The sequence below is a fragment of the Neophocaena asiaeorientalis genome, unplaced genomic scaffold, assembly GCF_003031525.2.
Source record: "Neophocaena asiaeorientalis asiaeorientalis breed wild unplaced genomic scaffold, Neophocaena_asiaeorientalis_V1.1 scaffold318, whole genome shotgun sequence".
In the NCBI taxonomy this organism is placed as follows: Eukaryota; Metazoa; Chordata; class Mammalia; order Artiodactyla; family Phocoenidae; genus Neophocaena; species Neophocaena asiaeorientalis.
In genome coordinates this window covers 616,926-628,234 of record NW_020173761.1, presented here as the reverse complement: position 1 = coordinate 628,234, position 11,309 = coordinate 616,926, and the positions used below count along the sequence as shown (strand labels likewise).

At 40.1% G+C, this 11,309-nt stretch overlaps 1 protein-coding gene across 8 annotated transcripts in view; it reads right to left on the bottom strand.

Annotated features, from left to right (window-relative positions):
- The window catches only part of BLTP3B (bridge-like lipid transfer protein family member 3B), a 96,185-nt gene extending 84,888 nt beyond the window's left edge, over window positions 1-11,297 (bottom strand). For 4 of the 8 annotated variants that reach the window (XR_003003963.1, XR_003003964.1, XM_024751311.1 and 1 more), the window contains exon 1: window positions 11,018-11,297. Coding sequence is in view for 3 of the 8 variants with exons in the window: in XM_024751311.1 (XP_024607079.1) it covers window positions 11,018-11,061 (44 nt within the window). In the remaining 5 variants the exon portion in view is untranslated. Of the gene's footprint in view, window positions 1-1,669; window positions 1,817-11,017 lie in introns of all 8 variants that reach the window. The other 4 variants (XM_024751316.1, XM_024751315.1, XM_024751317.1 and 1 more) reach the window with 2 other exon arrangements.
- Between the last annotated feature and the right edge of the window lie 12 nt (window positions 11,298-11,309).

Below are 11,309 nucleotides of genomic sequence, written 5' to 3'. Positions count from 1 at the left end.
GCATGTATGTGGAACCTAGAAAAATGGTACAGATGAACCGGTTTTCAGGCCAGAAGTTGACACAGATGTAGAGAACAAAGGTATGGACCCCAGGGGGGGAAGGTGGCGGGGTGGGGGGTGGGGGGGTGAGATGAATTGGGAGATTGGGATTGACATGTATACACTGATGTATGTAAAATAGATAACTAATAAGAACCTAATGTACAAAAAATAAATGAAATTAAATTTAAAAATTAAAAAAAAAGAATGTCTATATGTGTAAAACAGTCATTCTGCTGTACAGCAGAGATTGGAACAACACTGTAAATCAACTACACTTCAATAAATAAAGGTAATAATAAAATATGGAAAGAGAATGCAGTGCCAAAACTGGCCTGAACGCTTACAAAAAGTAATCAGACAGAAAGTCTGAGTGTGGGGCAGAGAATACTCCTCTATATTAAAAGAGACTAAAAAGACCTAACCACCAAACATGTGAACCTTGCCTCCTGAACTGAAATAAAAATGCTGTAAAGACATTCTTGAGACCAGTAGGGATGACACGACTGACTGGCTGTTTATTTCCTTGGATTTGATGTGGTGCTCTAATGGTGTAGAGTGGGGTCTCTCAGCCTCAACACTTAGGAGACAGAAAATTAATTCTCTCTTCTGGGACTTTAGCAGCATTTCTGGCCCCTGCCCACTAGGTGTCAGGAGCACCACACCCGTTCAGGAGCAATAACCTGAAAAGTCAGTGCTGGTTTAGAATTAGGAATGAAGGTTGCATCACATCATGAATTTACTAAAGAAACACCTTAAAATGGTTAAATGGTGAATTTTATGTTACGTGAATTTTTTTCAATAAAAAATGTAATTAAAAAAAAAAAGAGAACGCATAGGGCTTCCCTGGTGGCGAAGTGGTTAAGAATCCGTCTGCCAATGCAGGGGAAATGGGTTCGAGCCCTGGTCCGGGAAGATCCCACATGCCAGGGAGCAACTAAGCCCGTGCGCCACAACTACTGAGCCTGCCCTCTAGAGCCCCCGAGCCACAACTACTGAGCCCGCGTGCCACAACTACTGAAGCCTGCGCACCTAGAGCTGTGCTTGACAACAAGAGAAGCCACCACAAAGAGAAGCCAGAGCACCGCAATGAAGAGTAGCCCCCACTCGCCGCAACTAGAGAAAGCCCGTGTGCAGCAATGAAGACCCAACACAGCCAAAAATTAATTAATTAATTTAAAAAATATTATACTTAACATTAAGTACACAAAATAAACTCTTTAAGTCCTTCAGTGAATTGATCAAAACATCCTCATTATCAAAAGAGCCTTCATACTTCATTAATTAAATTAGACTATGACGCCTAACCCATTAAAGAGTAGATAAAGCTAATTACTATTTTCAAATAGCTGACTATAAGTTTTAAAACTCACTCATGCAACATCAGAAAGAACTGGTTATAGCTTTATTTCATTGCCAAACCTTATATACTAGAAGACATTCTAAGAGCATTGCATGAGCCTGTAGCTACATGGTAAAAAAAAACAAAAAAAAAAAACCAAACAAACATGAAGTCGGTGCCTGACAAAAAGAAGAAGAATCAGAAAATATTCTCAAAGTATCTTTATGTGGGGCATAGTAAGTGCTTGCATCTACAGAAAGAAAAAAAAATGGGGAATAAAAGAATTACCTGAGGGCAGGAAATTCAGACAAAAGGTCCCTACTCGTGGTGAAAGCAAGTAGTCAGTTGCCAGGGTTTCTTAGACTCCTCTGGTACTCATTTGGGTGATTATGAAATTCACAGCACACCAATCTCCACCACAGCCAGCAGGGATCGCTGCAGGGAATGGGTACACAGGGGACACAGAAGGGAGCAAGTTTAAGGGAAGAAGAGGAAAGGAATGATATGATAAAAATATTTAGCTCTGATGCACTTTAAAGAAAATACAGTTGTATTTCACACTGGATTAACTAAAGGCAAATGCTGCTTAAATTCTAAGATAAATTAATCATTTATGATTTTCTTCATTCTCTCTACCACTGGTAGCACTACTACTCTATTAAATCAGTATTTTAAAATATTTATATTAAAAATAATAGTTAACAAAAATGAGATAGCTATATTGTACAAAAGTTATACAAAGACTGAACTGTACAATTCAACATTAAATGAAACCAATTAGCACAAGCACTCTAAAAGACAAGCAACCTATAAATACAAATTGTCAAAATTTTAACTGCCGTAAGGCCCAGTTAAAACTATAATCCTCATTTCATTTCATAGAGAATACTAAAAAGAGTAAAGTTACCTATGAAAAATAACCCACAAAACCAAGAGATCCAGCAATAAACTACATCTATATACTCAAAAGTAAATTGGAGAACTAAAGTATTAGAAAAAAGTTTTAATTTAAACTTTTTGGATATAAATCAACTTTTCATGTTTCTGAACAACTACTATGTACCACAGTACTGTGGCAGATGCTAAAGATACAATGGTGAATAACACAAGCATAGTTACTGCACTCAGAATTCAAAGCCTATCAGGGTTATTCTACCCTTAAAGAGATGACAGTCTATGGAACTAATAAACATGAAGCTTTTGTTTTAATAAATAGACAACAGTAGAGGAAAACAACACGATGCTATGATAGCAGTGGCAAAAAGGAGCCAGAGATTCCTCTCTTAACGGTATTTTTGGGTAGAAAAAGAGTACATTATACATATAGCTAAAATGAAGTCTTAAAGGATAGACTAATATAGAGATTCAAAATTTACACACAACATTCTCTTTGGCTGGAAGAAGTCTCGAAATAAGTCAGTGAATTATGAGACAGATCAATAGTAAGTCCAATGCCTGAAAAAAAAACCCAAACAATAAATTACCATATCCTGAGTCAAATTTGCTCAGCTCTTAATTTTGCTTTAATAACTTGGTCTTGATATGATAACTACTCATATTTCACTCGTGGAAATAGTCATAAAGCCTTTCACTTGTAACTTATGTTCAATGTGAGCTAATACCAACTTGTAAATACCAATATTTAATAAATATTAAATTACTCATCCTAAGTAACATAATATGCAGACTTTAAAACATATAAACTGATAAGATAAGATCAACTTACTAAGGAAACGTTTAGACTGGAAACTGCAGTATTAAGGCAAAGGGCAATATTGCAAAAAAGTGATATTGCAAAAAAATTATGCAAGTAAAAAGAAATAAATGGAGAAATTGTCCTTCCCCAACTTTAAAGAATCGCTGAGTCAAAAGACTATGTTTCCCAAGCTTCAAAGGACTGCAAAGTCAAAGTATTCCCAAGTAATAAAAGAATCTCCTAAGGGATATTGCAGGAGGATGATAAAACACCATAAAAGAGTAATAAGGGAAATGCCAAAAACTAAAAGAAAAGCAAACTGTTAGGTGGGAACAACAGCCTGAACAGGTAGTATAGAATAATCAAATTATAAGGGTGCTGGATCAGTGACTTAACCACTCAACACTACCTGTTAAACCTTGGGAAAGTCAAAAACCTCAATGTTTTAATAACCTCCTTCTAGGAGACAGGAACAAATACCTTCTGATTCTAGGATTATAATATTACAACATCCAATGGACCAAGCATCCAATCTCCGTTTCACCTGACGTTTTCAAATCAATCTCCTAAAAGTAACTTTTCCAAGAACCAATATCTTGGTTATAGTTGTAAATTAATGTGAAAGAAATGGGCATCTTGCTCAATTTCAGATGCTTCTACATAGTGTACGTAATAGAAAAAAGGAAAAATCCACCCCCTAAAATTCAACTCACAATTCACTTTTCTGTAATTATCCATTGCTTAAGCCAAAGGATAACCACACACAAAAAACACTGACATTGTTGTTGCCCGACTATAAGAGATGCAGTCTAAATTAGCTTACAAATAAAAGGGATCTCCAGTAAGATACTTAATAGGCATCCAAATTAATGTATCCAGAGCCAACCTCCCGATCTTCTTCTATAAGCCTGCTCCTCCTGCATATCTTCTCCAGCTTAATTAGCAGCAACTCCATCTTGTCAGTTGCTTATGTCAAAGTCATCCATAACTGTTCTCTTTCTCAATGCACATCTTATCAGCAAATCCTGAGGCTCTGCCTTCAAAACACATCTAGAACCTATGTATCCCAACAACTCTACTGCATCCACGTAGCTCCAAGCCAATATTTTTCTCATCGGGATAGTTATCACTTTTCATTGGGCTCCTTCTTCTGCCCTTGCCCTCCTATTATTTATTTCCCACTTGATCAATGGCTCAAAGTCTTCCAGTGGCTTCCAATCTCACTCAGGGTAAAAGCCAAAGTCACTACAAGGTCCCACAAGATCTGGCCCTTGTCTTCTCTTTGATCTCATCTTCCTCTACTCACCTCACTTCACCTATATCGGAGGCCTCGATATATTTGCCAAAAAATGACAAGTAAGCTTCCACTTCTGGATCTTTGCATTTGTTCCCACCCCCACTTTCAGGTCTCTTCTCAAATAACATCTTCTCAATTAAGCCTCCTCCATCACTAGATTTAAAATTGCAAACTCTGTCCCCGCCTCCTTGCACTTCCTACCCCCTTTCTGTGTTATTTTTTTCAACAGCACTTACCACAAATTGATATAATGTACTTCACTTATTCATTTAATTACTCTCAGCCTTCTCTGATTAAAATGTAAACTCCATCGAGGGCAGGGATTTTTGCCCAGCACTATGGACCAGTACCTGGTACAAAGTAGCACTCAGTAAATATTTGCTAAATAAACAACTAGTATATATAGCATTATTGGAGTAAATCAGCATTATTGGAGATTATTTTTAAAACAATACAATTTAAGTAACCAAACATTACTTCAAAAAATCCCCAAACTTATAAAAGTAAATTTATTTATAATCCTAAAAGGTAATATTTAACTCACTCTTCTCCCAGTTGCCTCATCCAAGTAAACCAAATCTCACAAATTTGATATGGCAGTACAGTTCTAGAAATAGGTTACATTTAGTGATCCTATTCATGCTTCTTATGCCAGAATAGGAATCACTGAAATTTTCCAAGAGCTGAGACCATGTATCTCTAATGCCCAGTTCTCAATAACCTGGTACATATAAACTCTCAAAAATTATTTATTGAACTTTAAAAGTGAAAAATGTAAATAATTAGCCTGTCAATAATTATATGAAATTATAATTTTAGAAAATAATTTCTTTTTTTTAAAGCTTTTTATTTTAAAAATATTTATTTTATTTATTTATTTTTGGCTGCAGTGGATCTTCGTTGCTGCGCACGGGCTTTCTCTAGTTGCGGCGAGTGGGGGCTACTCTTCATTGCGGTACGCAGGCTTCTCATTGCGGTAGCTTCTCTTGTCGAGGAGCACGGGCTCTAGGCGCATGGGCTTCAGTACTTGCAGCACGTGGGCTCAGTAGCTGTGGCTCACCGGCTCTAGGGCACCATCTCAGTAGTTGTGGCGCACGGGCTTAGTTGCCAGACCGGGATCGGACCCGTGTGCCCTGCATTGGCAGGCGGATTCTTAACCACTGCGCCACCAGGGAAGTCCTGAGAAAGTAATTTCCAACAGTCTAAATAATCTATGTTGTATTTCTTTTTAAGAATGTCTGATACAAGAAGAATTATAGACCCAGTGGTATTCATCTCCAATTACATACACCTTAACTTCTCTTCAGCAATGCACTTCCATGGCCTTTTCTGATACTTTGCCCTAAACTAGGCTTACTCTAAAATCTTTTTTTTTTTTTTTTTTTTTTTTTTGCATTACCTGGGCCTCTCACTGTTGTGGCCTCTCCCGTTGCGGAGCACAGTCTCCGGATGCGCAGGCTCAGCGGCCGTGGCTCACGGGCCTAGCCGCTTCGCGGCACGTGAGATCTTCCCGGACGGGAGCACGGGAGCACGAACCCGCGTCCTAAAATCTTAAACTTTAACATATATGACACTTTCAGACAAAACATCTAATCCTTCCAGTTTTCTCATTTGTTCTTCTCAATTGCTCTTCTAGTAGATAAAATTTCCAATCTTTTGAGGGTTTTTTCCTTTTCTCCCCAGGCTATCATCGGCTGCCCCACCCCCCTTCTGTCCTTATACAGCCTAAGCCATCCCAATCAATACACTGTGAAGCACTGGAAACTCACTTCACTTTGCCATTCAGTCACAAGATCATGCAAGCCCTCAACCCTTCCTAATCTCCTTAACAAATATTCCAAATATTTAACAATCTTCTCAGGCCACCCTCCCTTTCTACTTGTTCCTTCCCCTTTATTTAGGGAGCATGTCTTGTTGAGACTGTCAAGTAGTTTCTCTTACCTAGATCCTTGGAGCTGACCTGTATCCAAGCCCTTCCCAAGTCTGTTTCTCTAACTTTCCCATAACCTCTGTGGTACACTGATATCCTTCTACATTACTTTTCTACTTAAGTTAATCAGAACCCCTCTAGAGACTCTATGTTTCCACCCCAGACAACAGCTCCTGAACCCTGGACTCCAAACCAAACTGATAACCATGCACCTTTAGTGATCAGGTCCCTCTTTTGTCAGGAACTCTTTATTAGCAGTCACCTCCTGGGATGAAGTTCAATTTCAATTTCCTTGACATAGCAAATGAGGCCCTCTGAAATCTAATTAAGTTCAGTGCCTATTAAAGACACCAAATGGAGCAGCAAAGCCTGACTCAAAATAGTTCTCCCCATGACCATATTTTTGCTCTATAACCCTTTGCCATTGTTAATTGATCCATGGATAAACAGAACTGGGCCAAACAGATTTTCTCTCCCAGGAATCTGAAACTTGACAGGAGATCAGATTGGGAGTTATGAGAGATGGGACAGCACCCTAAAGCAGTGGTTCTCAACCAGGAGCAATTTTGCCTTCCAGGGGACATTTGGCAACATCTGGAGACATTTTCTCATTGTCAGGACTGTGGGAGTGCTATTGGCATCTAGCGGGTAGAGACCAGAGATGCTGCTAAACATCCTACAATGCAGAGAGCAGCCCTTTACAACAAAGAATTGTCTTGTCCAAATGTCAATAGTGCTAAGGTTCAAGCACGCTTCCAGTTAGGCCCTAGGAGTTGTCTAGTTTCAGATTCTGTAACCCACCCCAAGAGCTTTCTGTTACATTTCCTTTTTCAGCCTAAGTTAAACAGAACAGGTTTCTGTTGTCTGCAGACAATATAATCTCAACTGGCATAGTACCCTAGTTTAATAATCTGACATACATGTGTATACTTTAAACCAGTTTCTCAACCTCAAAACTATTGACACATAGGCCAAATAATTCTTTCTGTGGGGGACTGGGCTGTGTACTGTAGGATGTTTAGCAGCGTCCCTGGCCTCTACCCACTAGTCACCGCCCCACCCCTACCCCTGCCAAGTTGTGAGAATCAGAAACGTCTCCAGACATTGCCAAATGTCCCCTGAGAGGTAAAAACACCCATATTTGATAACTACTACTTAAAACTATACAAAGACTGTACCCAGGTGTGGTGTATGTCTGTCCTGCCAAACCCCCAGTAAACCTTGTGCCCAGCATAATATGCCTTGAGCCAAAGGAATAGTGGGGAGCATTTGTATCTAAATCTTCCCCACCCCTTTTCAGGTCCTGGCTTAAATGTACCCCATCTTCGAGCTTCTATTCCCCCCCTCTGCCTTTGCTGGAGCACGCATGTACACATACCACAGTAACAGGTAATGAGGCCTTGAGCTGAAAGGTAGCTCCTGCTCTTATTTCTTTTCTTACACTTGTTCTGACTTTTCTTTAGAAGTTTCCATTTCCTTCTGAAAAAAATACTCTCCTAGAGAAGCCTCCAAAACATATTTTATGCTGATGATGGTATGAAAGATCAGGGTAAATTCTCCTTCAAAGGCTTTTCCTGTTTCACTTCTCTTAAAATGCAACTACTCCAACCCCCATATCCAACACACACACACACACACACACACACACACACGAACTCTCCCTCTTCAGTACTGTTTTCATTAACAATGAAAGAGATGCTTGGAATACAAACTAAACAATTAGGCAGGGAACAAGTATATAGATTTACACTTCTCAAATAGTTCAGCGTTTGCTTAAAGCATTTGTTAATCTCTTAAGAATAATTCCTCTTTCATACTTTTCCAATACACCAGTTTCTTAAGCCCCTGTGTCTAAGTAAACCTGGTTTTAACCTTCCAATTTCACCATACTTCAATCTCAAGGCTCAGAGTTAGCACTCTCTTTCTCCTGTTGCTTCCTAGATAGTCTTCCTTACTGGAAGACCCCTTATATAAAGGGTCATTTTCCTAGTCCTTCCTTTCCAGGACACCGGCACCACATTTATTCAATGATTCAATTGCCCATTATTCCCTAAAACCACAGGAAAATAGGTCATGCCCAATATCTGCAATAATATTGGTGGCTTATAGTCTTGCCTTAGTTAAAAAAAAACAGCAATGTGAGGGAAAGTCAGTTCATTGTTGTCATTCATGCATTCATTCAAAAAATAGTCGTTGAGTGCCTACATTATTCTAGACTCCAAAAAACAAACAACAACAAAAATCCCTATCCTCATGGAATTTACATACAGTGGAGAAGACAAACGAACTGCAAATAAATAAGTATATATTATGACTGATGAGAATGAGCGCTACAGAGAAGAGTATGGTCAGGTAAGGCCTCCGTTAAGAAGGTGCCATGAGTTCCATTCACTGGCCATAAGAAAGGTATTGGAAGGTAATATGTTCTAAGTATTTCCTATCAAACTGTGTTCCAGATGATTAGATCAGTATAGTGACATCTTCATTACTGAATAACCTGTAAAATTAAGCTTGACCCAGGTAATTTCAAAAGTTCATTCCTATTTGAGTAACTATAATTTATCACAACATCCACCTTGTTTATTCTACTGTCATCCTTTATGTTTATAAATAATTGTATTTTTCTTAGGAGATGACAAATGACAGCAACAGCAGTAAGATTAATATTTTAACCAAGAATATGAATTTGATGCTCTTCAGTTCATCTGACTTAAGGAAGTTTTGAAATGTGAAATAACTGAAAACTCAAGTGCTTCAAAAACTCATGTCAAAAAAATCATTGTTATTTACAACACAGCTATTGAAAATCATACAGATTAAAAAGTAATCCTCGAGAGTAGCACTGACATATACACACTACAAGATGTAAAAGAGATAGCTAGTGGGAAGCAGCCGCATAGACAGGAAGATCAGCTCGGTGCTTTGTAACCACCTAGAGGGGTGGGATAGGGAGGGTGGGAGGGAGATGCAAGAGGGAGGGGATATGGGGATATACGTATACGTATAGCTAATTCACTTTGTTATACAGCAGAAACCAACACACCATTGTAAAGCAATTATATTCCAATAAAGATGTTTAAAAAATAAAACAAACAAACAAAAAAGTAATCCTCAAGGCTCAATTCTGAATGTGTCTATTTTGTGAAGTTAGCCATTACCTTTACAACTAATTTTTAAGAGTCCTTCCAAACTGGAGTTCTACAAGAGAATTAAACTCTAATGCCCTAAGGCACTCAATGACTGAACAAACTTTTCTCCTATGCATCTAGAATGGAACTAGCTAAGTACTATCATCCTAGGGAGAGTGAGAAAATAGAAATTCAAATCATTTTCTATAGGTCTGAATTTTCTTGTAGGAACTGAGTATGAGAAAGGCTGGAGGACATCTGATAAGTCAGATCTTACTTAAATCATAAAAAATAATAATAAAGATAAAATCTTCCAAAGTGAGATAATTCATTATTGGACTATACAGACAATTTTAAAAGAAACTTTCCAATAAGTGATAATGTTAAGAAATGTAGATTCATAAATGCTGCTATAATTTGTTACTTTAAAAAAAGATCTTATTCAATGTTATAAGTGAGAAAAATATTTGCTGAATCACAGAAATAATTATTTTGTTCCCTAATATATAACCTGTGGTATACAACGATTTGGAAAATCAAGAATTGTCTGTATTACGAAAGTATATTATCACACCCAAGTGTTTTCCTAAAATCAGTTAAAATTAATCATTAACTTACAGACAAATAACAGAGAAAAGGGTCATAACTAGGCAGTTTGAATTCGCTGTTAACAACTTGCAAACAAGATCCTACATTTAGCCTGTGTCTTGAGACAAATATGGAGAAGTCAGGGGCAGAAACAAACTGCCAGCTTTACTGAGTCATGATTCCGACTAAAACCGCGTTACGAAATGGAAAGAATGACAAGTCTTGGGTTTATTACCACAGATGTTGGCTCCCTAAATGTATGGGTCTTAGATGAAAATAAAGCAAAAAAAAAAAAAAAACCCAAAAAAACTGCTTTGTACGAATGATGTGGGGCTAAAAGGACTCCAGAAAGAACTCGCCAAAGCTGGTAACTCTGATTATTTACCTAAAACAAATCCTAACTGTGCAAACAGGCACACCCTCTAATGCATTAGACTGGGAACGGCGAGGTAAGGTGAATTCAGAACAACAGCAAGGTTAACATTTCAGTGAGAAAACAATTCTCAGCCCTAACAGTCCACACTGCGCCAGACGCCCTCGGTTAACGGAACCACTCAGCTCCGAATGGAGGCGAGCAGACACCGGGCACCTGGGTGACAAACCATCTGCAGCCTCCGCGCAGGACCGCCCGAGAGGGGTCCTCCAAACGCCCCCAGACGCCGTGTCGGCAACGATCCCAGTCCGCAGCCTCCCCCGGCAGCCCAACACGCTCCTCCGCGAGCCAGCCGGGAGAGAGAACCCGTCCAGGGGCGAACCCATCCAGGGACGAACCCGTCCGGGGGCGAACCCGTCAGGGGACTGACTCGTGAGGCCAGTCTTGTGCGCCGCAGGCGACGGGAGATCCGGGGCAGCGACCTCTGCCCGGACTGGAGCGGGGAGCCCGAAGGTCGCCTCCCGCTCGGCTGCCAGTCCCCGCCGCCCCCGAAGCCGCAGGTTGCCTCTGATAACCGACTAGGGCGGAAGCGGACTAGCGCCCACGCCCGAGGCTCTGACTGACCTGGAGAGGTGCTTCAGGATCTGTTTCTTGATGAGCCCAGCCATGATGCCGAACCGGGGGGCGCCGCGATCTCTCTCCGTTCCTCACTGCCTCCTCTCTTCGTAGCCGTCTCCTCTTTGTCTGGGTTAACCCGGCCGGAGGAGAGGCGCGTGAGCACTCACGCCCGGGACAGAGCTGAGCCCCCTGCCGAGGCCACATCCGCCACCGCTGCCGCCAAGGACCGGGAGCATTCCTCTCAGGTAGCCGCGGCCACCGCCGGCGCCATCTTGGCTGCAGCATCACCTAAGAGATC